This window comes from Diaphorina citri, unplaced genomic scaffold, assembly GCF_000475195.1.
Source record: "Diaphorina citri unplaced genomic scaffold, Diaci psyllid genome assembly version 1.1 scaffold1593, whole genome shotgun sequence".
In the NCBI taxonomy this organism is placed as follows: Eukaryota; Metazoa; Arthropoda; class Insecta; order Hemiptera; family Psyllidae; genus Diaphorina; species Diaphorina citri.
The window spans coordinates 23,124-47,951 of NW_007379019.1; the positions used below are offsets into that span (position 1 = coordinate 23,124).

A 24,828-nucleotide genomic window follows, 5' to 3' on the forward strand; every position below is an offset into this window, starting at 1 on the left:
TCTGATTGACTAGGTTGGAGCATGGATGCTGGGGGGCGTGGCATACGAACAGGTATTGTTCAGAGAGCATCTAGTTTTGGCCTGGTCAGAGGCATACGACCACATCCACCCTATTCACCACGTGGACAAGAGAGGTCAACACACAACTCAACATAGTGGTTGACGGCAAAATCCTGCCCACTGTCAAAGATCACAAAATCTTGGCCTCACGTTCGACCCCATGTTGACTTTCCACCTCCATTCTGAAACCACTGTCAACAAACTAAAAGCAAGGAACAACATGCTAAAGGCTCTAGCAGGAAGCTCCTGGGGCAAGGATAAGGAAACTATGGTCATTGCGTACAAATCCATTTCACGTCCAGTCCTCAATTATGCCGCCCCAAGAGACTGAAATCCTGCCGGGGAGATTTCAGGGGTGGCAACTTTTTAATTAAAAACCCTGTATTATTATTTTTTTTAAATTGTATATAGTGTGTATTAGCAATACAATAAAAATTGAATTGAATTGTTATTATTATTATTTTTTTTACTGAATTTTCGTATGTAATAGTGTGATTAAGATGAACCTTTTTCTCTTGTTTCATAGGTGGTCTCTTACAAACAGCTCAAAGCTACCCCAGTCTAACTACGAATGGTCCTACAGCCACTATCAACACCACAGCTACATCCACGGGAGCTCAGTGCCTCACTATGAGCTTATCTAACTCGAGCGATAGTGAACAAATGTCATTTGAGGTATACAATCATTAAACAACTGTAGAACATTTAGAAAAGTTGCCACTAAGGGGCCCTGTGTGTGTTGAACTTTATCAAAATCTGTCTAGACCCACTTGGTTCATTCCATAATTGAGGGCTTTGATGGAAGGAAAGCGTAAGTCGGAAAACTGTGTTTTGAGAAAAACGGCTTCAAAGTTTTTGACGTTCTTTCCAGGAAAAATGGTTTGGTGAAAGTTATTGAAAGTGACTAAATTTTATTTTTCGAAGGGTTTTGAACCGATTTTGACAAATAAAGTACCTAGAATTATTCCAAGGGAAAGTCGGACTTACGCCCTTTTTCCATCAAAGGATATTTTTCAAACAAAAAGTCAACATAAATTGGTCTATTGAACATTTAAATATGCAAAAGTGATTAAAAAAGAAAGAAACAAATAAAATAAACACTTTAGGCTAACATTATATGGGAATACACTAAAATATCATACCGACCTATCTACTCCTTATCTTCCTCTGATTGTATGATTCAAGTAACCGGCACTGTCCATCCAGTGGTTCAGTATAGGGGAAAAAAGCACATTATTGCATGTTTTTGCTTTCAAAAACTCGTGTAACTTGATGAATAATCGAGATATTGAGAAACGGTTTTTTGCATTGAATAGAGAATAATATGCCGTGTCTAAATCAATCTTTGACGGAAAAAGGGCGTAAGTCGACTTAAGCCCTTTTTCCATCCAACCCCTCAATTTGGTATATGAGGAGAAAAAGGAGCTATATATTGATTGAATATGTTGCAGGGTTTCCTAGAGAGTTGTCGTGCCCCTACTCTCCTAGCAGAACTAGAGGATGATGATGATATTGATGATGAAGATAATGATGACGATGAAAATGAAGACGATGATTATGAAGAGGTACATATTACATAATAATCTATGAACTAAACGATACATTCTAATATCTTGAAGATTAATAAACATTGAAAATTCGTGTTTTCGCTCATTGTGCTAACTTTTGGGGGGACATTTAATGGTGACCTCTGGAATTTATAAGGTGTCCCCTTCAACATCATTTCAAGGTCAACTTTGATCTTTTTTATTTGTGAGGTCAAATGAAATTATATTTGATATTTCAGGTTATGGTGTCACGCAGTTTCCTTTCATTCATGGTGCGTGAAGATGAAACCTATGCTCCTCTTATAGGAGGCCCGGGTGTTAAGAAGAGGTCATGGGATGACGAGTATGTTCTGAAGAGACAGTTCTCTGCTCTCATACCGGCCTTCGATCCGAGACCTGGTCGGACCAATGTTAATCAAACCACAGATGTAGAGGTAATATTGTAAATCCAATCTAAATGTTAATCAAACCACAGATGTAGAGGTAATATTGTAAATCTGTTAATCAAACCACAGATGTAGAGGTAATATTGTAAATCCAATCTAAATGTTAATCAAACCACAGATGTAGAGGTAATATTGTAAATCCAATCTAAATGTTAATCAAACCACAGATGTAGACGTAATATTGTAAATCCAATCTAAATGTTAATCAAACCACAGATGTAGACGTAATATTGTAAATCCAATCTAAATGTTAATCAAACCACAGATGTAGACGTAATATTGTAAATCCAATCTAAATGTTAATCAAACCACAGATGTAGAGGTAATATTGTAAATCCAATCTAAATGTTAATCAAACCACAGATGTAGACGTAATATTGTAAATCCAATCTAAATGTTAATCAAACCACAGATGTAGACGTAATATATATTGTACTCTCATACCGGCCTTTGATCCGAGACCTGGTTGAACCAATGTTGATCAAACCACAGATGTAGAGGTAATATTGTAAATCCAATCTAAATGTTAATCAAACCACAGATGTAGACGTAATATATATTGTACTCTCATACCGGCCTTTGATCCGAGACCTGGTCGAACCAATGTTAATCAAACCACAGATGTAGAAATAACTGTTATACTTCATATGTAGGTATGTTAAGATTTTACTTTATTTTTTCAGACATGTTTCGCTCATGAGGGCATCATCTTTCGTTTCTTTGTGTCAATAATCCGGTTATCATTGATGATGCCCTCACGGGCAAAACATGCCTGAAGAAATAACGTGAAATCTTAACATAATTATCTAGATGTGAAGTGTAACAGCTATTTCCCTCACTTTAATCATCATTCATTTAAGTACCTACAAAATTTATAAGACGACATCCAAATACTTAGGTCATGTCATCCTTTAGGGCAAGGGTGCATTAGATAAACATAAGGCAGACTGGATTGAAAGTGTTAGCCTCTATTCTATAAGGACCCACCGATAGTGCATGCGAATATATCTTTCTAAACGACCAAGTCATTACCATTGTGAATAAGGGAAAGAAGTAGAACATTTTACTCTACTTGCAAATAGACTGAGAAGTCATGATGTATGATTTTGCAGGTAACACCTCCACCTGAGGACCCCCAGCAAGAGATATCAAATACAATAGAAGAAGCAATGATTACACCTGGACATTCTTCACGTCTAGCCCTATCATTGAGAGCTCCCAATATACCTGGGGTAAGTACCACCACTATGAACTAGATAATATTATTTTTGAGTCTGTACCCTCTAAGTAAATGAAACATTGGCTTTTTTTTAACTAGTGACGTTACCCATGAACCCATCCTCTGGAGGCGGGAGGTTACACACACACACACTAAACCCCAAGCCACACAAAATTGATGTTCGGTGGTGCGCCAAAAGAACCTTGAGGTGTCAGGTGGTACGCAGTACTCGAAAGTTTGGGAACCCCTGTCCTAAACTAAATAAATAAATGAAAATATGACCCCAAGTTTGCAAATTTTGATTTTGGAAATACCATCTTGTGCGCTCAAAACTCAGAAATTTTTGTATTTAGGAGAAGATGTTCCATTATTCTAACAGTTTAATAGAGTTCCTCTTTCTGATGTATTATTATTATTTTTTTTTTACTAATAAATAATTAGAGCAATTCGGAAGTTTAAGAAAAAGAAAAACTCTATACTAACAGTTGAGATTGTTACATGATGTGCTCTGTACTATATGCAGGTTCAAGATGTGGAGATTGAGCTATCCAATGCAAACTGGACTATCTTCCACGCTGTACAGGAACTAATACAACGCATAGACTTTGGTGTAGGAACTCGGCAAGAGAAACTCAGGCGCATTTGGGAGCCAACTTATACGTAAGTCACTAGACATCATTTATCCAGTTTCATTACGACATCAGAACATACAAAATTCATAGGTATTGATTCATTATAAGAAAAAGTGTTTATTACACTGTTACGTCAGCTCCCATGGCGTTGTGGTCACTGCACTCGCCTTGCACGCGGCAGACCCGGGTTCGATTCCCGGCGGGGTCAAATTTGTATCATGCAAATGATTGATTCCGTGACTGGCTGTTGCGGGGCCCACTCAGCCTCGTGAGGAAAATGAGTAGCTATGACATATAAATGCGCATAGCGACCGGTGCCAGCATGGTAGGTAAACATTGGATTTTAGGATTATTGAGATATTGGGAAAATCCTACAATGCTGCAGTGAGCACCAAAGTTGTGACATAATAACACAAAGAAACTGCATTTACATTTACACTATTACTAGTAGTTCTGTGAACTGTAGACCTCACTCAGTCTCTTTTGCCCAAGTTGAGATGAAGGTACGAATGAATTCAGGCCAAGTTCCAGCAAAGCACTACTGTGTAATCTTTACAGGAAACATTTCACCCGGTTTTTCACACCTCTGTAATTCTGGTCCAATTCAACTTGAAATCTTGAAAATTTGTAAATTTGTTCTTTTTACATGAATAAAGAAGCTTACGATATTTCATGTTCCTAAGACAAACGGTTTGGCCAGCGGAGGGCTGCAAACTTTACGATTTTGTCCCTGACTGACTCACTCATTCACTGACTGATCATCAAAATTATTAGGCACTTTTAGACAAGCTAGAGAGCTGAAATTTTGCACAAAGGTGTCTTTTTATGCATAAGTAAAGGGAAAAATCCGAAAACCGGGGGGATACAATTAACATCTATTGAAATAGAAGGTATATGTCTTACTTAATAAAAAGGACAAAACACGGGTTTTATTTACAATCACTCGCACTTCGTGCTCGGGAGGGGGGCTTCGCCCCCCTCCACCCCCCGGGGGCTTCGCGTGTTCGCTACGCGGGGTTGCGTATACGGTCGCGCTGCGCGCTCCCGGGGCTTCGCGGGGTGTGCATTGGGGTCGCGCTGCGCGCTCCCGGGGGCTTCGCGGGGTGGGTATGAGGTCGCGCTTCGCGCTCCCTTGGCTTCGCCCCTGAAAACTAATATCGTCCCTGAGTCTTGTCTCGAAGAAATGAAAACTGAAAACTAAAAGCGAGAGCAAAATATTAAACGTAGGAAAAGTTTTGCTGGCCTCAAAGCGTGTTCCCCGTGTATTTCTTATGGGGGGACTAAAAAACGTCAATATCTCGGGAACGGTTTGGAATTTCGGAATTTTCCGATTTATCCCAGTACCTACAAAAAATAAGGAATCCAATGGTGAAAACCCCATATTCCTAGCCCATCTAAAAGTGGGTTAGAATTAGTATGAGTAAGTGAGTCAGTGAGTGAGTGAGTCAGTCAGTCAGTTACACAAGGGGCTGTATATATTTAGGACTAAAAAGAATGTTAAACACGTAACCCGGCGCTTTCAGAAACACAAGACAGTTTCAACCAGGTTATTTATTTTGAAATCCTGTTGCGCAGCATTCATAACAATGCCCCTTACAGGGTGACCTTTTTCAAAAGTTCGATCTTATACAGGGTATAACATCGAAACTTTAACGAGGTAAAAATGTATCTGGTGAAGCAACAAGTTGTGCCAATTATTAGGCCTTATGTAAGTGAGCCTTTGATCAATTGCAGTGTCTACATTCTACAACTTTTAAAAGTTTTTACCCTTTAACTTTTGGCAGTTGGTCACTTTCTCGCGCTTCGCGCTCCCTTGTTTACGGTCGCGCTGCGCGCTCCCGGGGGCTTCGCGGGGTTGTGCACAGGGTCGCGCTTCGCGCTCCCGGGGCTTCGCGGGGTTGTGCATGGGGTCGCGCTTCGCGCTCCCGGGGCTTCGCCCCTGAAACCTTATATCGTCCCTGAGTTTTATCTCGAAGAAATGAAAACTGAAAACTAAAAGCGAGAGAAAATAATAAACGCAGGAAAAGTTTTGCTGGCCTCAAACCGTGTTCCCTGTGTATTTCTTATGGGGAACTAAAAAACGTCAATATCTCGCGAACGGTTTGGAATTTCGGGATTTTCCGATTTTTCCCAGTACCTACAAAAAATAAGGAATCCAATGGTGAAAACTGCATCTTCCTAGCTCATCTAGAAGTGGGTTAGAATTTGTATACGTGAGTCAGTCAGTTACACAAGGGGCTGTATATATTTAGGACTCAAAAGAATGGTTGACCTTTTTTAAAACAATAGATTTACCAAGAATTGAGGTCTCGTGACAAAAATATATATTTTTCTAGAAATAATACGAGGGTTTATGATAGTGAGTCACCTATTGGATTCTGAATTTATCTGAAACGTCCAAACCGAAAATTGGTTTCGTTCAGTGTAGGAACCCCAAGTTTACAGACAAATCTTCATTTTAATTTATATATCTAAAATATTGTATACAGCCCCTTGTATAACTGACTCACTCATACTATCTAATCTAACCCACTTCTAGGCGGGCTTAGGAGATGCGGTTTTCACCATTGGATGGCTTATTTTTCCACATACTGGGAAAAATCGGAAAACCCCGAAATGCCAAACCGTTCTCAAGATATTTTTTAGTTTCCCCATAAGAAATACACAGGGAACACATTTGTAGAGTAGCAAAACTTTTTCTACGTTTAATATTTTGCTCTCGTTTTGATTTTTCATTTCTTCAAACAAGATGCAAAGCCCTGGGAGCGCGCAGCGCGACCGTATACGCATTACGCAAGCAACCCCGCGTAGCGAACATGCGAAACCCGGTGGAGCACGAAGTGCGAGTACTTATTATATTGTAGATTGAAAATGATAATATTGAGATTAAAAATGATGAATACCCTTTACTCGGGTCCCACTGCAATACTCTCATCTCACACATGTAACAACATCGCCACTGCACCACAACCCCTACCTCCCCATACTACGCGAACAACACCTAATGGGTGACAGCGTAACCAACGAGAACATCAAACACAGAGCCAAGAACATTCACATGCCCAACCGTGTTCTCGGTACCAATGTGATCCCGGACATCGACAGTGCTGAGGGGTCGACCCGAGCCACCCTTGCCCAACTCAGATCCGGCTGGTGCAAACTACTGTAGCACTACATGGCCAGAATAAATCCATCTGTGCCTGATCGATGTCCCAAGTGCAGTGGATCACCTGTTCAACTGTCCAAACCTTCCAACCACTCTGGACCAATCCTGCCGAGGTGGCGCAGCTCCTGGGCCTGGAAACGGAGATGTAGTCGGCAAAGTTAACAACAACCATATAAGAATCAATTGTAGCTTTCTCAGTTTATTTTTTTTTTTATTATTATTATTTTTTTTATTATTTTTTTTTTGTACAGTGTGATATACAAGTTTATTTTCTCTGTTGTACAGTGTGATATACAAGTTTATTTTCTCCGTTGTACAGTGTGATATACAATAACTGTACTTCGTTCGGTGCCTCCAGGTAAATTCTCACACATTTATTGGGAACAATCAATATGATTTGAGCGTTGAATACGTCACTACGTTGAATCACCAATCAATATGCATTTCCCGTTTGGTGTTTCCCCTATTGGCGGGAGAACATGAAAATTTTGAAACTCCAGCTGGTTGTCGGATCGAGCTAAAACTTACATCAACAAAGTACTACGTTTTTTAAGACCTTTGATATGATGTATTACAAATGGGGGAGTTTTCATTTAAAGTTTCGAAATTGGCCCCTTGGGGGCCGACCCTGCCTCTGGCCGAAATTTGGGAACTTCTTCAAAAAATGGGATTTCAAAGGATAGAACAAATTTCAGATTCTCATCTAGAGCCGTTAAATATATTGAGGGATTCCAAGACTGTGTATTGTATGTTGTTGGCAGGTCCATCGTGTGGTTACAAACACAACGGGACGTAAGTCTAGAGCGGCAGAGAGTGACTGGAATATCACAACGGAGAGATGATACGCATGAGTTCCGAGTAGGACGATTGAAACATGAACGAGTGAAAGTTCCGCGGGCAGGTGATAAGCTACTAGCCTGGGCCAAACAAGTTATGCTCGTCCATTGCGATCATAAGAGTATTCTAGAGGTATGTAACTCCATCCTGCCATCTCTTAACAAGTATGTAAAGAAATTATTCATTTTATTAACCTTTTTTAATAGAGAGAACTCGTATCAGTGGAGGTTTTATCGTCCCGAGAGCGAAGATAGAAGGAAGACAGGATAGGAGAAAGCCAGCCGGTTCCGAGAACGAACCTTGAAAGTTAAGAACAACTTTTCTTAACTTTTATTTTTAACATATTTAAATTATAATAAACAAAATTATATCAATGGTTGTACAGTGTGATATACAAGTTTATTTTCTCTGTTGTACAGTGTGATATACAAGTTTATTTTCTCTGTTGTACAGTGTGATATACAAGTTTATTTTCTCTGTTGTACAGTGTGATATACAAGTTTATTTTCTCTGTTGTACAGTGTGATATACAAGTTTATTTTCTCTGTTGTACAGTGTGATATACAAGTTTATTTTCTCTGTTGTACAGTGTGATATACAAGTTTATTTTCTCTGTTGTACAGTGTGATATACAAGTTTATTTTCTCTGTTGTACAGTGTGATATACAAGTTTATTTTCTCTGTTGTACAGTGTGATATACAAGTTTATTTTCTCTGTTGTACAGTGTGATATACAAGTTTATTTTCTCTGTTGTACAGTGTGATATACAAGTTTATTTTCTCTGTTGTACAGTGTGATATACAAGTTTATTTTCTCTGTTGTACAGTGTGATATACAAGTTTATTTTCTCTGTTGTACAGTGTGATATACAAGTTTATTTTCTCTGTTGTACAGTGTGATATACAAGTTTATTTTCTCTGTTGTACAGTGTGATATACAAGTTTATTTTCTCTGTTGTACAGTGTGATATACAAGTTTATTTTCTCTGTTGTACAGTGTGATATACAAGTTTATTTTCTCTGTTGTACAGTGTGATATACAAGTTTATTTTCTCTGTTGTACAGTGTGATATACAAGTTTATTTTCTCTGTTGTACAGTGTGATATACAAGTTTATTTTCTCTGTTGTACAGTGTGATATACAAGTTTATTTTCTCTGTTGTACAGTGTGATATACAAGTTTATTTTCTCTGTTGTACAGTGTGATATACAAGTTTATTTTCTCTGTTGTACAGTGTGATATACAAGTTTATTTTCTCTGTTGTACAGTGTGATATACAAGTTTATTTTCTCTGTTGTACAGTGTGATATACAAGTTTATTTTCTCTGTTGTACAGTGTGATATACAAGTTTATTTTCTCTGTTGTACAGTGTGATATACAAGTTTATTTTCTCTGTTGTACAGTGTGATATACAAGTTTATTTTCTCTGTTGTACAGTGTGATATACAAGTTTATTTTCTCTGTTGTACAGTGTGATATACAAGTTTATTTTCTCTGTTGTACAGTGTGATATACAAGTTTATTTTCTCTGTTGTACAGTGTGATATACAAGTTTATTTTCTCTGTTGTACAGTGTGATATACAAGGACGCCTACGGTGGAGAGGAACGCTTAGGTTCTCTGTCTCCCTCTGCACCACCACTTCTCGCTCATCGTGGCTCTGTTGTCTCCCCTCTTACTCCCACATCTAGTACTGCTTGTTCTGTAGAGGATGTTCTGCAACTTCTTAGACACCTGTTTGTTATCAATACTTGCTCTGATGAAACACAAAGTCCTCTCATAGGAGCTCTAGGTGAGTAACTATAGTGGTGTAGAGGATGTTGTGCAACTTGTTAGACACCTGTTTTCTCAGACCTGGATGAGACAGTGCTAGGTACACTATTGTAATGAGTGTCTCTCTTTCTCAGACCTGGATGAGACAGTGCTAGGTACCGAGGAGTTTACATCGAAGAAGATGACCAATAAGTTGGTGCAGCAGATACAAGATCCTCTTGTGTTAGCGTCAGGAGCTTTACCTCCCTGGTGTGAAGAGCTCAACACCTCCTGTCCTTTCCTGTTTCCATTTGAAACGCGTCAGCTCTACTTCAACTGTACTTCGTTCGGTGCCTCCAGGTAAATATTGGGAACAATCAATATGATTTGAGCGTTGAATACGTCACTACGTTGAATCACCAATCAATATGCATTTCCCGTTTGGTGTTTCCCCTATTGGCGGGAGAACATGAAAATTTTGAAACTCCAGCTGGTTGTCGGATCGAGCTAAAACTTACATCAACAAAGTACTACGTTTTTTAAGACCTTTGATATGATGTATTACAAATGGGGGAGTTTTCATTTAAAGTTTCGAAATTGGCCCCTTGGGGGCCGACCCTGCCTCTGGCCGAAATTTGGGAACTTCTTCAAAAAATGGGATTTCAAAGGATAGAACAAATTTCAGATTCTCATCTAGAGCCGTTAAATATATTGAGGGATTCCAAGACTGTGTATTGTATGTTGTTGGCAGGTCCATCGTGTGGTTACAAACACAACGGGACGTAAGTCTAGAGCGGCAGAGAGTGACTGGAATATCACAACGGAGAGATGATACGCATGAGTTCCGAGTAGGACGATTGAAACATGAACGAGTGAAAGTTCCGCGGGCAGGTGATAAGCTACTAGCCTGGGCCAAACAAGTTATGCTCGTCCATTGCGATCATAAGAGTATTCTAGAGGTATGTAACTCCATCCTGCCATCTCTTAACAAGTATGTAAAGAAATTATTCATTTTATTAACCTTTTTTAATAGAGAGAACTCGTATCAGTGGAGGTTTTATCGTCCCGAGAGCGAAGATAGAAGGAAGACAGGATAGGAGAAAGCCAGCCGGTTCCGAGAACGAACCTTGAAAGTTAAGAACAACTTTTCTTAACTTTTATTTTTAACATATTTAAATTATAATAAACAAAATTATATCAATGTATCAATCAACAACAACAAATACCTACAAACCTACATAGTATATAAGTTAAGTATCATTATGAAGACCAATTGTAATTTTGTACTTATTATATTATGTACCTACTTATATTGTATTGTAAACAAAAATTATAGACAATAAAAATAAAGGTTTATCAAAAATTGAAATTGAAATCGAATGAAGAGGTGCTCCATTAAACTGTTGGTATAATGGAACAACTTTTTCTAAGCTGACAGTCTAAATAAAGCACTACTTACACTTATCTGTTTAGGATAAAATTCGCTGCGGGTGGGAATTGAACCCTCAACCTAGCACTTACAAGACAGATTCGCTACCCTTGAAGCCAAATAGGCTGAATTATTATGTACTTGTTAGAGTTATTATATTTAAATATTTCTTTTCTTCACTTTATTTGTACTGATTTAAAAAAAAAAAAAATGCAAATAAGCGAAAAATTACAAATACTCCACAAGAGTACGCTGGATATCCCTATTGAAAAAAAGTAAATACAATTCTAAACATTTGTAAATAAAACGAAGAAACAAAATTAAATGGAAAAATAATTGCGTCGAAAATGAAAATTGTTTTCTTCACTTTATTTACAAAATTTAACCTTGCTGCAAACATTTGACTATGGTACAAAATGTGTACAAGCTAGAAGGAAGTTATACGTTATCCAGATGGATATGGCAGCAAGGAGTCATTACAAAAGTAGGCTACGTTGCCAAACATGTCAAAGGTGCAACGGTAGAAAATCTTTAAAAGAGGAAGGTACATTGCACAGTGCTTCCTCCCACATTGCACAGTGATTCAACCTCTTGTAAAAAAAGGTTACAGATCGAAGCTACCTTTACTTTTTAAAAGAGAGAGTTTATAAAAATAGACCTTTACCTTAATTGCAACAATGCAAGGAATTCTCGCATTCTGATTGGTTCTTTCATTTGGGGTTGATGACTCATTGCTGCCATATCCATCTGGATAACGTATAAATGGATTAATAATTATTTAAAAGGCCTATCTCAAGTGATTATTCATAGCTCTATCAATGATAGACCAACTCAAGACCTCCTCCAGCATGAATGACACAGAGTTGAGGAAAACCATAGACACCGAGTACAAGTTTCTCTCCAATGTGTTTGAGCAGATAAAACAGTTCCGTCAATCTGGTAAGTCAAAGGGCTCTGTCACTTTCTCTAGAAAATAGTACAAGTTTATTTTCTCTGTTGTACAGTGTGATATACAAGTTTATTTTCTCCGTTGTACAGTGTATAGTTAGATGTACACGGGTCGGTTGATGAGCGTGGACTCGGATACTTCTTCTTGGTATGAAGCCCAAATGTAGGTGCCTCTGCAAAGTGTCTTGTGTTAGGAACGTACACCAAGTTTCATTACATCAGTATTATTAGCCTTTGATTCACAGTTATCGATTGATGACGAGTTTGATAGGCTTTTTATAATGGATAATTCCGAGGTGCGGGCAGTGATTATTTTTCTTTTTTTTTTTTTGAGATCGGGAATCAAAATAAAAACCCCATTAGATTCAAACTTCGACACCGGATGTAGTGAGGGTTTTTTTTCCACTCCTGGTTTGCCCTCAAAATAATAATCACTGCCTGCACCTCAGAATTATCCATTATAAAAAGCCTATCAAACTCGTCATCAATCGATAGCTGTGAATCAAAGGCCAACTGTTTCGTTTTTTATGTGTTAATTGAAAAGTTCGGGGATGATATAATTGTGACAATCTGCTGAAGACAAGAAACGTCCCGTACTAAATAAGGTACGTGCCAACCATATCCTTGTAACCTAACTCACTCACTCACCCCGATGGCGTATTAGGGATATGTGAATCCCTTGCCTCCAAAGAACTCTATGTTGTGTCAACTCCTCCCATCTTCATCTCATTGATTCATGTGATTTCATTCTCGTTACCAGGTTGAGTTTCAAGGAGAGGAAGGTACAGGGCTAGGTCCGACCCTGGAGTTTTACGCTCTAGTAGCGGCCGAGTTACAACGTCGAGATCTTGGCATGTGGCTCTGTGATGATGAAGAGGTAGACTCCCAACCTCCCACGCTAGACTTGGGAGAGGGAACTAAACCTCCTGGGTTCTATGTCCGACGCTCATGTGGTCTGTTCCCTGCGCCCCTCCCCCAGAACAGTGCTGCTTGTGATAGAGCCGTGAGTAACTTCTGGTTCCTCGGAGTATTCCTGGCCAAAGTACTGCAAGATAGTCGTCTAGTGGATCTGCCCTTCTCAAATGCCTTCCTCAAGCTTGTATGCCAAGGCGATATCCAGAATAATATTAACGAGAGGTATGTATGTATAGATTGTATAGTAGTCATGATAAATAATACTGATGATGATAAGAATCAAAATGGCAAGAGATATGAAAAAACTGTTGGTCGTTAGTCTCCACCATTAATGTGTTGTAAATAATTTCGATATTAATTTTTTAATTAAACTTTAAATGTATTGTTGTGCTTTTATTTAAAAGGATTGGAATGCCTCCTCGGAGTTGTGAAGATGACCCCATGATCTCATCTATCATGAGTGAAGAAAGTGAGAAGGAGTTGGAACTGGACCCTCCTAAACTTTATAGTGAAGAAACAAAACCTTGGTGAGTATTAATAACTAAAGCTCGATACCCAGAGTCAATCAAAGAAAGAGAAAAAAATCTGGTGTAAACATCACACGACTTTCTATTACACTTGCGGAATAAGTATTTGAAAAAAAAATGAATTTTTTTCTAAGTCCCGAGCCGCCTGCGGCGGAATACTTTCGGTGTAAAAAAATTCTATCTTAAAATACTCTCCATGTAATAAGGAATCATATAAACTTTATAAAGTATCAAAAAATTGGTTTTTTACTTTCCTTATCCTAAAGGAAGGAAAGTACCTAATGTAATTGGGTCAAATTTTCGATGGTCAGATTTTAGTGCTAAAACATGTTTTGAGGTCCCTAGAGCCTAAATCCAAAGTTTCAGCCATTGGTCCGTGTGTGTGTCTGTCTGTAAACAAAATATCTCGAGAACGGTATAAGCTAAAAACTTGAAATTCGGTATGTAGTTCACAACTGGGACAAGGATGCGACACAAAACTTTTGGTTAAGATAGGTGCTGCGGTTGGCGTTATTTTGGCTTTATGATGGTTTTCGACCGTCTCTTGTTTTTATTCGAAGTCCGAAGCAACATTGACTTTGGTTGATATCTGGATGAGTGATTGTTTGATTTTTACCAAATTGTTACAGGGATAGTATACCAAATTTCATCTCTCTACGACAAACTGTTCTTGAGATATTTTGTATACAGTACCACCTTTTCCCATTCAAACCTGTAGTACGTACGTACATACATACGTACAGACCATGGGCTAAAAAACATTTCTTTGGAATCAGGGGGGCCCAAAACGGATATTCCCACTCATTTCCCGATTTTGAAAATTTTTACCGCTTGAATACTTTCTCATTACTAGTATAGCTTCGCTATATATTAGTAATGGAAAGTAAAATGTCGAATTCTTTTACCAAAATCAAAAATATCTATTGTGAAAGTAGGTACTAGTCTCCATTTGTTTATTCAAAATGACTAGTTTCAACAAAATAGAAGCTCACAAGTTCTCGACAGATCTTTTAAGTAAAGCAACGTTGTGCACTGTTGATATTTGAACAATGATCCTGCAAGTGCTAGTTGTAGATATATTATGTTGTGATTGTAGGTTTGCGGGTATTCTCAAGGAGACTGATCTCATGCAAGTGCTAGTTGTAGATATATTATGTTGTGATTGTAGGTTTGCGGGTATTCTCAAGGAGACTGATCTCATGCAAGTGCTAGTTGTAGATATATTATGTTGTGATTGTAGGTTTGCGGGTATTCTCAAGGAGACTGATCTCATGCAAGTGCTAGTTGTAGATATATTATGTTGTGATTGTAGGTTTGCGGGTATTCTCAAGGAGACTGATCTCATGCAAGTGCTAGTTGTAGATATATTATGTTGTGATTGTAGGTTTGCGGGTATTCTCAAGGAGACTGATCTCATGCAAGTGCTAGTTGTAGAGATATACCAAAGACATGTAGTACACTTCAAACTAATGTAAAAATTCAAGGTCGGTCCCAGAGGGGCAACTTTAAAATGTTAAGTCATTGTCGGCTTGTTGTTTTAGCCCCGGATTCCTGCGGTTTGTGAATGTTCTCGTGCACATGACAGGGGAAGAGAGGAAATGTTTCCTGCAGTTCACAACTGGGTGTTCATCTCTCCCTCCCGGCGGACTTGCTAACCTACACCCTCGTCTGACCATAGTCCGCAAGGTAGATGCAGGTGAAGGATCTTACCCGAGCGTCAACACTTGTGTGCATTACCTGAAGCTACCTGAGTACTCGAACGAGGAAACATTGAGAGAACGACTTCTAGCTGCTACTAAAGAGAAGGGCTTCCATTTGAATTGAATATCAGGTGCGATAATCCTTACGGGCCCCTCGGATAGCTCGAACGAAGCGAAACATTTGGTTTATTTTTTTGTTTTGTTAGCACATAATTTCCCTCCACAATCGTGCGATTTGACACTTTTGAATGATTTTTTTTTTTCGGGATATGTGTAAAATCATTATTTTATGTAATGTAATGTAAATGCAGTTTCTTTGTGTTATTATATCACAACTTTGGTGCTCACTGCAGCATTGTAGGATTTTTCCCAATATCTCAATAATCCTATCATCCAATGTTTACCTACCATGCTGGCACCGGTCGCTATGCGCATTTATATGTCATAGCTACTCATTTAATCCAAAGGAAACACAGGACAGAATTTATTGACCCAACGATAGCTCTATATTTTAACTCAAACGAATTTTTTTCATAAACGATTTAGCGATAATCCAAAGGAAACACAGGACAGAATTTATTGACCCAACGATAGCTCTATATTTTAACTCAAACGAATTTTTTTCATAAACGATTTAATTTGTATTTGTACCGGTTCGGTACCGGTCCACTCCGATAGGTGTGAAACAATCGGGTTTTAATCTGGGACGAATTAAAACCGCTTTACCACTTAAAGTAAAGTATGTATAGTGTATAGGTTAGGCTCAATCCCCGAATACGCTCAGTCCGTGGACTGGGCTATTTACAGTTACTCAATTGCCGATTTTCGGGCAGCAGATTGCTTTTTCAACTCTGCGGAGTGAGCGTTTTTTCCGCTCATTGAGCGAATTCGGGAATCGAACCGTGTACAGGGTGTCCCAGGATGTATTCTTAAACTGTTTTTCTCATAGCCAACACACATTATTTTTTATTTTTATACCAAAAAAGAAGTCTTCTTTTTTGGATATTTTGGCATTATTCTTTTTTGGATGTGGATATTTTGGCAATATCGCGATTTGCGAAAAATTTCGTAAAGTCCGCAAATCGTGTGCCAACTTGGGTTTTTAGTTTGTCCTTCCTTTATTATTACAATAGTAATAAAAAGGTATAAGGGACGGACTATTGTATTCGCTTTTGGTGTTGTCTGTCTGTCCCCATAGAAGGACTTATCCAAACCTGGTCGACCTATATATCAAATTAAAGGTCTTTTTGATCCTGTACGAGGAAGATTTCTACGTGAACTTCGTGAACTTGCCAACAGAAAGTCCCGAATTCTACATGACCCTGTCTTATCACCGGATGCTAAGCTACGCCAGATAGAAAGTTTGGCTCTGGTGACATCACATGCTGGTGGTGGCGGTGGGCCTGTCACTCGACTAGAAGACTTGGCCATTACCTTCACCTATCTTCCTTCGTCCAGTGTATACGGCTATACACATGCTGATCTGATACCTAATGGCAGTGATATTGATGTAAGTAGCCAGTGTATTTAGTAATATATAGGTAATGATAATGATAGTAATAATATGGAAGCTTAACGAAGAGTAGAGGAGTAGATAAAGAAGAGTAGAGGTTTTACAAACCATGACCTGGTTTTTATTTCTCATTCTCAGGTAACTATTGAAAACGTAGAAGAGTACATGGATCGGTTAACTAACTTCTGTCTACAAAGCGGCATAGCGCGTCAAATAGAAGCTTTCCGTAATGGTTTCTGTCGAGTATTTGCTCTGTCCAAGCTACGAGCATTCACCCCTAGCGAAGTCCGGATGATGCTATGTGGAGATCAAAACCCACAGTGGACGAGAGAGGACTTGCTCAACTATACCGAACCCAAACTAGGATATACCAAAGAGAGGTAAGACAAGTAGTACGCTTATACCAAAGTCATGTAGTTCACTTCAAACTAGGATATACCAGAGAGAGGTAAGACAAGTAGTACGCTTGAAACCAGGATATACCAAAGACATGTAGTCCACTACAAACTAGGATATAGCAAAGACATGTAGTACACTTCAAACTAGGATATACCAAAGACATAAAATGGTGGTGCAAATTTTGTCCAGAGAACCAAAAAGCCAAAAAAAAAAACTGGTTTTTGGGGGATTATTTTCACATTTTCTCACACAAATGAGCTCTGATCTTGAAATTTGTCGCGACGACCTATGAACTCAAAGCGAGAAAGTTTTAGATAACACTTCAGTCGTTAATTTAAGATCGGTTTTAGCGTTACCTATGTTAAGCTACGCCGAGGAAGGTCAAACTATTTTATGTAAATCACCTTCAAAAAAGTTGAATTTTTCAATAAAACCATTGGTTGACCGATGAAAATACCAGTATAGCCCATTCCCGAAATATGAAAGGCAGCCTATATATAACCCTGTATACAATATATTATACAAAGTGTTCATAAAGTCCGGGGACCCCTGAATATTTTTTAAACGACTAAAGATGAGAAGCTGAAATTGAGGGTAGTGTTTTATCTTTTAAAATACCATTTTTTTAAAGTAGTTGCAAAATTTAGGTCGGAGCCAGGGTCGGCCCCAAGGGGCCCAACTTTAAAATCTTAAATGAGAACCCCCCATTTGTGATACAGCATATAAAAGGTCTTAACCTTTTGCACGCCAATAGAAGAAAAATCCAAAACCCCACTTACGGTCAATGGCATGGCTAACATGCCAAGCAAAAAACCTCAATAAGGTCCGATATGATTGAAAATGAAAACCCCACATCAGGTCCACGATGATTTTGAATATTTTTTTGACATAGCTATACTTACAGGTTGTGAAAAACAGATAATTGAAAATTATGACTGAAAATTTTAATAAAATTAAAATGAAAATTAGAATGGACACCCACCATAGTTATTTCTCAATAAAATGACCCTTGAACAATAAGGTTTCATGAAAGATTTCTTGAACAAGCTGTATACAAAATTCTCTTTCTATTTCATATAACCGCGTGTCATATTTTTTAGTCGACCCATTCTTGGAACGACTTGAGATTTGATGATGATAACCGCGTGTGTTAGAAAGAGAGAGAGATATGTTTGAAGAGAACTTTTTGAAACTAAAATACTGTATGAAAACGAAATGGGAACTTAAAATCAAGTATTTGTATCTAATCTTCGCAACTTTCAGCTGGTGTTAGTGAAAACCTTTTTCTTTTATAGATTTTCAATAAAAAGATAAAATTAATTGAAATTCACACTTTTTATGTGTCTATCTTTTTCATTGGTCGTCTTTTGTGATTAATAACGGCTGACAGGTTTTGTTTACAAGTGTGAATTTGGTGTTATTTGATAGAAAATACTGAGCAGAATCGAATGGTATAGGTAATTTTTTGATTGGTTGACTTTAAAATGGATAGAAATGGAAAAAATTGGAGGGAAACTTGGTGGCATCAACTGGGTTTTTCAAGATGGCATGGTCACCATGCCATGGACCGTATCTAGGATTTTTTGATTTTTATTGTTGGACCTGATCTGGGGTTTTGAAGTTGGCATGGTAGCCATGCTTTGGCGTGTAATTTGGTACAAGTTTGAGCTCGATCCGACAAACAGGGCCGGAGTTATTGCCTACTCAATTTTCCGTTTTTTGGTGCTTCTCTTATTGACGGGAGAACATGGAAAAATGAAAATTTTAATAGGCCATAACTCTTGTAATAATTGTAATATTTTAACAGTTTTATATTTTTTATTGATTTCAGGTTTCAGAAACGTCGATTTGTCACCAACACATTACACCATTTGTTTGTTTTTAACTTGCTTTTTTTCACAATAAATAGAAACAACAGCCAAAATATAAAGAGTGTTTCACAAATTATGCTCACGCCATTTTTCTCGGAGCCCATTTGAAATGATGCGTCCTTGTCACCAAACCAACAAGGGTAACTTTCGCTCAGCTGAGATCCGGATAGTACCACAAGCTGTCTGGCTAGGGGACGTTAAACAGAGAGAAGACTAACGTCTGGCTGTGGGACTATAAACAGGGAGGAGAACAGCTAACCCTAACCAGCCTAGCAAGCTGGCAGTTCCTCAAAGGTCTCTGCTTTTAAAGACCAAGTACAAGTCCTCATGATGATTGACTGCGGTTCAGGAGCGAGCCAATTTAACATGGCTAGAGCTAGAGACCATCACCCCGGTGTATAGCAGATACAAAAAAAAAACATCTTTTCTTTATTCTACTATCGCCATTCGGCGAAAGCTAAAGCCGCTACAACAACAACAACAAGCTCCAATCATACATTACAAAGCCAAATTGAATCCAGAAGAATCCGACTAATGTCATGCACGGGCTCCGAGAAAAATGGAGTGAACATAAATTCTGGAACTTCCTATATTTTATTACGGTAGTAAATTTTGTTTAATTAATTATAATAAACCTTTACCCTCCTCACTGTTATTAAAATCTAGTTGTTGAAGTTTTAGGACCGCAAGAAAGATGCTCGATTCCTAATATATACAGGGTGTCCCGCGAACGACTGTACAACGCTTGAGGGTTGATGCAGGACCTATAGCCCAATTACAATAGATCGAAAAAACACGAATGTTGGAAATTTTTAGAGAAAAGCTGAATTTTTCCCAGGTGATAGAACACGTTGAGACAAGTTTTCTCCTAAAAGTCCCCGGGGATCATCCTTGTACTTCCTTAGATACAGCTACTTGAAGGTAGCTTTGTAGGCCTTTGGGAAAATGCCGATATCTCCCAAAGTACTTATCCAAACTAAATGGTATTTTTTTTTATTCAAATATAAACTAAACGGGCTACATTTTCACTGTAGGCGGTTTTTCAATAGGACCTACAGATTTGTCGTAATTTCCATTTAAAGGCATTTTTGAAAATTTCTTTCGATTTATTTTGTAAATAACTATTTAGAAAACATTTGACAAAAAATATAGCGAAACAAAAGAAAGTTGAAGATAATTTTCTTAGCTTTTTTTTATTATTATTATTAATAGCTTTAAAATGATATTATGTTTATATTTAACGCACAGGGACTGCAGCGCGGCTGTGGAACTCTCTTCATAGGGACATCAGGGACTCACCAAGTATAGGTTCATTCAAGACTGCCCTTGTGGGGTACCTGAAGGAAAACCCTATCTGATCTATTTCTATCTACACAATCCTACACACACTCACACACATATACACAATTACATACAAACTAGTGGTTGGATGGAAGAGCTCCTTTGGGAGAACCCTGCCACTATAAATAAAGCCTTAAAAATATGTGTTTTTGTGAACGGTGGAGCTTACTCAGAAGAAAGTCCCATACATCATAGCGCGTCTGCTTTGTAAGCGCTAAGTCGCGGGTTCGATTCCCGCCCGATGAGAACTCCATCGTAAACAGATAAGGTTCGTTCTCGGAACGGCTGACTTCCGCCTATCCTCTATTCCTCTTCGATTTTGGGGCGATAAGTCCTCCGTAGCGTAGTTAGCTATACAGTTCCCTCTATCAAACCTCAAAATAATAATAATATAGCCTATATAATATAACTAGGTGTTGTGGTTCTGGAGATAGAGCGATCAGTGTGTGAACTATGAAATGTGAATGAGTGAATGGATCTTGTTTTTATAATATAAGATAATAATATTCCTAACAAGTGTGGATTCGATTTAGTTAATGAAACAGTTTTGAAACACCCGGTACAGTCCTGATGCACGCTGCTCAAATAAGAAATTAAGACCTGTGTGTTGTTTATTTTAAGTGTGTCATTAAGATAATTAACTTTGGCAATATGGCACAACAATGACGTATGTGTAGGTACTACCTATATGAATAGGTATTAAAGTACTTTGTATAGGTATTAAAATACAAGTCGGTACCTACTTTGTGTACGTACCTGTACACCATATTCATTTGTTTTTAGTCCGTCCTTCCTTTATTATTTCACTTGCGAGAGTAAAAACAAGAAGATATGTACCTGCACTACCTACCTATCTATGTCTAAGTAGAATAGATTAATAGAATAGGGTAAGTGTACCATTTATTCGCCCACCTAAAAAACGTACCATTTATTGGCCCACCTGTACCATACGCCACATAAGTCTGAACTGGACGAAATTTTTCAAGATCCAATTTCATCAAAAGAAAGGGCTTAAAGACTGCTATCGAACCAGTGCTATTCAAAAATTGTAGTCATAAAAACAAAAATTAGAAAAATAAAGGTGGGCAGGTGGGCCAATAAATGGTACGTTTTTTAGGTGGGCGAATAAATGGTACACTTACCCTACCTAAGTATAAAATCATTATTTTATGGTGATAAAAAATAAACTTTGGAGCACCTGGAAGACATCATTCACCGTTTTTGCAGACATACGGCTTCAGATTATGGAAAAAGTGGTCGAAAATTGGATTTTCTAGACTGAGTTTCATTCGATCTAGCCGTTGCGCCCATTTACCCAAAAATTTTATTCAGAGGTCAAACACTAAATGGCTTTCAAATAAAGACAAAATCATGACCATACCTCAAATAGCATGTCTTTTATGGCATTTTGAAAAACAAACCTCTAAAAAAGAAAAAAAAAAAAAAAAAAAAAAAAACCCCAATAAAACCGTTTTTTTTTTTTTTTTTTTTTTTTTTTTTTGGAATTTTGGCTTTATGGTTTTCTCACAATATAAACACAGTACATGCCCTTCCTGGATTATCAAGAAATGATTCCGCGGGTGAATTGAAAATTTGAATTTCGAACTTAAATTTATCTAAAAAATAATAAAGTAAAGGTGATGTTTCTTTGTTTAAAATCAACATTAGTTTGATCCTCACCTTGATATTCTACTGCAGCTTTTAGAGAAAAAAAGATCTACATACTATTTAGAATTTGTGACCCACTCAAATATCTTGGAATTTTAAAAAGCAGCCTTTTTTTCAACAAAATACTCAAGTATATTTATTCACAATTCATGGACAGCCATAACATAATAAATTAAAAGAAATAAAAATAAAGAAGAAGAAAGAAATATGTAACTGAAGAAAGAATAGGGGAAAATAGAGAAAGAAAAGATGGCAAAAAATAAAAAAGAATGAGTTAATGAGATGCTGTGTCCCATATTGGGGATGTGTTGCATCTCATGTAAATTAGCCTGCAATATGAAACCCTGTGTGCTTATTCTTTTGGCAACATTGATTATTTTTTTTTTTTTATTCGTAATATTTTCCTGCACTAGTACCTTTGTGGGAATTATATTCCCAAAAAGTTGATTATTTGTGAAAGACCTTTTTACAGGCTACTCACTTAACACCGAATAGTGTTCTGCAAACACAGATGGGGTAGAATATACAAGTAATAAAGTTGTAGTTACGTGAACAGTATTGTTTTCTAAATGTATTAATTTTATATTGTTGTTTATAATATTATAATGTATATCTTTACCTCCAAATGAAGATTTACTTACCTAAGGGTGCCCACAGAACGAGGAATTCAAGATGAAGCCGTAAGATGAAAAAACACACGTACACATTCTTATGAGACCGCGCAGAACGAAGCATTCCGAAGATTCGAAATAAATTTCAGAAACAATGTTTCAGGAAAAGTTTTCAAGAACAAAATATTTTGTTTTTGAGGCAAATTCAATGGGTTTCAATGATCAACTTGGAAATCTTTCTGGAAAATTCAACCTCGTTCTGCGTGCGCTTCTTTCTGGATTTTCGCCTGAATATGCTTCATCTTGAATTCCTCGTTCTGCGGGCACCCTAACGCTATAACCCCCAAAAAGTTGATCATGTGTGAAAGTTCTTTTTGCAAGCTTCCCAACGCTCTAACTACCAGAAAGTTGGTGGTTTGTGAAATATCCTTTCATATAGTAACTTATCTTGAAGTGAATATAAATACACACGAGTATTTCTAGCTCAGGTACTCGTGGAAGGAACTCGAATGATCATTTCAGAACTGACGAAAATTGAAGGAACGCAGCTCGGAGCACCCCAAGAAATTACTTTTGTACTCAGGAGACCCCAAAATGGATATTTCCACCCATTTCCCGATTTTTGAAAATTTGAACCGATTGCAATATTGTACTTTCTCATTACTCATTAAGTATAGGTTCCCTATACTTATTGTAATAGAAAGTAAAGAAATATCTAACAAAGTTAGGGTCAACATTTTAAAGGTTAAACTTTGCAAAGAAATGTTGCAATATCTATCTTTATTATGGAACTCGTTGCTTGAAGTTGAAGGTCCATAAGATGTTAGGTAGTAGAACAGCCGCGGGAGATACAAAAAGTTCACAGAAAAAAGACGGAAGAAAACGCGAAGACCACAAGGTTACGAAAACGAAACGTTAAACAGATAGTACAAAAAAAAAACACCGAATTTGTCCGTAAAAACGTATAAAATTTAAAATTCCTAATTTTCGAACACTTTGTTCATCTATCTTTATGTAATTACAACTTTTGTAATAATCAATCAACACATTTTGCCGCATTTTAAAATCCCAAACTGTTCTGGAGATATTTGATTGGTTCACAGATTCTCAAATAATACATTTAAGGTAAAAGAAAGGAAAAAATATAAAATTTCTCAAATTTAATTCTTCAGATTTTATGTGATGATTCTTAATTTAGATTAAATTAGATACTTTTGTTTAAATTTAAATCTTCATTACCTAGGTACTGTTTTTTTTTTTTTTTTTTTTTTTTTTTTTTAAACCCCGAAAAAAAAAAAGATATTTCCATTAATAACAGGGTTTTTTATATACATATACAGTCTGCTCATAAAGCCCCAGGCCACCTTTTTAATTTTTTTACTGTTCACCCTGGAAAGCTGAAATATTGCATGCAGTCCTTGATTATGATAAAGAATTTTGAGAGGTACTCGAAATTTTGGAGGGCCCCTCAGGGGCTGCCCCAGAGGGACCAACTTTAAAATCTTAAATGAGAACTCCCTACTTGTGATACATCATATCAAAGGCCTTAAAGAACGTAGTAGTTTGATATAAGTTTGACCTCGATCTGACAACAAGGGCCGGAGTTATGGCCTATTCAATTTTTCATTTTTCCATGTTCTCCCGCCAATAGGAGAAGCACCAAAAACGGGAAATTCATAACGATTGGTGAATTGTGCTTCAAATAGGTCCCACTAATGGTTCATATTGAAATCCAGACCCAAAAATAAAATTTAGACTCTCAGCCCTGATGGCCTCCCTGAATTTCAATGTGAATCACTAGTGGGACTTATTTGGAGCACAAATCATCAATCGTTGAGTTTAACATTTTTGGTGCTTTCCCAAATTAGCACAGGAAGAACAAAGAGAGACCCTGAACCATCCAGAGGACACATGGAAAAATATTAAAACCGCTATAATAGAGCCCTGCAAAGTACATCTAAAACCTACGAAAAGAGAAAAACGACAGGACTGGATGACGGAGGATATCCTTGAGCTAATGAACGAGAGACGTAAACAGAAAAACAAAGACCAAGCAGAATACAAAAGACTGCACAAGAAGATCAGATATGAATGCAGGCAGGCGAGATAAGAATGGCTCAAAACAAAATGCATGGAAATAGAAGACCTACAGCGGATGCACGATACACAGAACCTACACCAAGTCAAAGAGTTTACCCGAAGTGGCTGGAACTCAAAAGCTCAAGTCTTGACAGATGAAGATGGAA

At 37.6% G+C, this 24,828-nt stretch overlaps 2 protein-coding genes across 3 annotated transcripts in view; one reads left to right on the forward strand and one right to left on the reverse strand.

Moving 5' to 3' along the window:
• The first annotated feature begins 542 nt into the window (after positions 1–542).
• On the forward strand, positions 543–17,091 carry LOC103516539 (E3 ubiquitin-protein ligase Ufd4-like). Of its 2 annotated transcripts, none has more exons than XM_026828907.1 (13): positions 543–735; positions 1,512–1,625; positions 1,847–2,041; positions 3,166–3,285; positions 3,796–3,932; positions 9,483–9,700; positions 9,816–10,020; positions 10,412–10,619; positions 12,798–13,174; positions 13,357–13,479; positions 14,864–14,903; positions 16,429–16,689; positions 16,831–17,091. In XM_026828907.1, the coding sequence occupies exons 1-13, from the start codon at positions 691–693 to the stop codon at positions 17,074–17,076; spliced, it is 2,289 nt and encodes a 762-aa protein (XP_026684708.1). In that variant the 5' UTR covers positions 543–690; the 3' UTR covers positions 17,077–17,091. The 2 variants fall into 2 exon arrangements, with proteins under 2 accessions (XP_026684708.1, XP_026684707.1); XM_026828906.1 differs by lacking the exon at positions 14,864–14,903 and adding an exon at positions 14,576–14,615 and having other exon boundaries at positions 544–735.
• The window catches only part of LOC103516538 (palmitoyltransferase ZDHHC3), a 36,773-nt gene continuing 18,907 nt past the window's right edge, over positions 6,963–24,828 (reverse strand). The window contains exon 5 of the mRNA XM_026828908.1: positions 6,963–7,201. Coding sequence (XP_026684709.1) covers positions 7,045–7,201 — 157 coding nt within the window. The 3' untranslated portion in view covers positions 6,963–7,044. The remainder of the gene's footprint in view (positions 7,202–24,828) is intronic.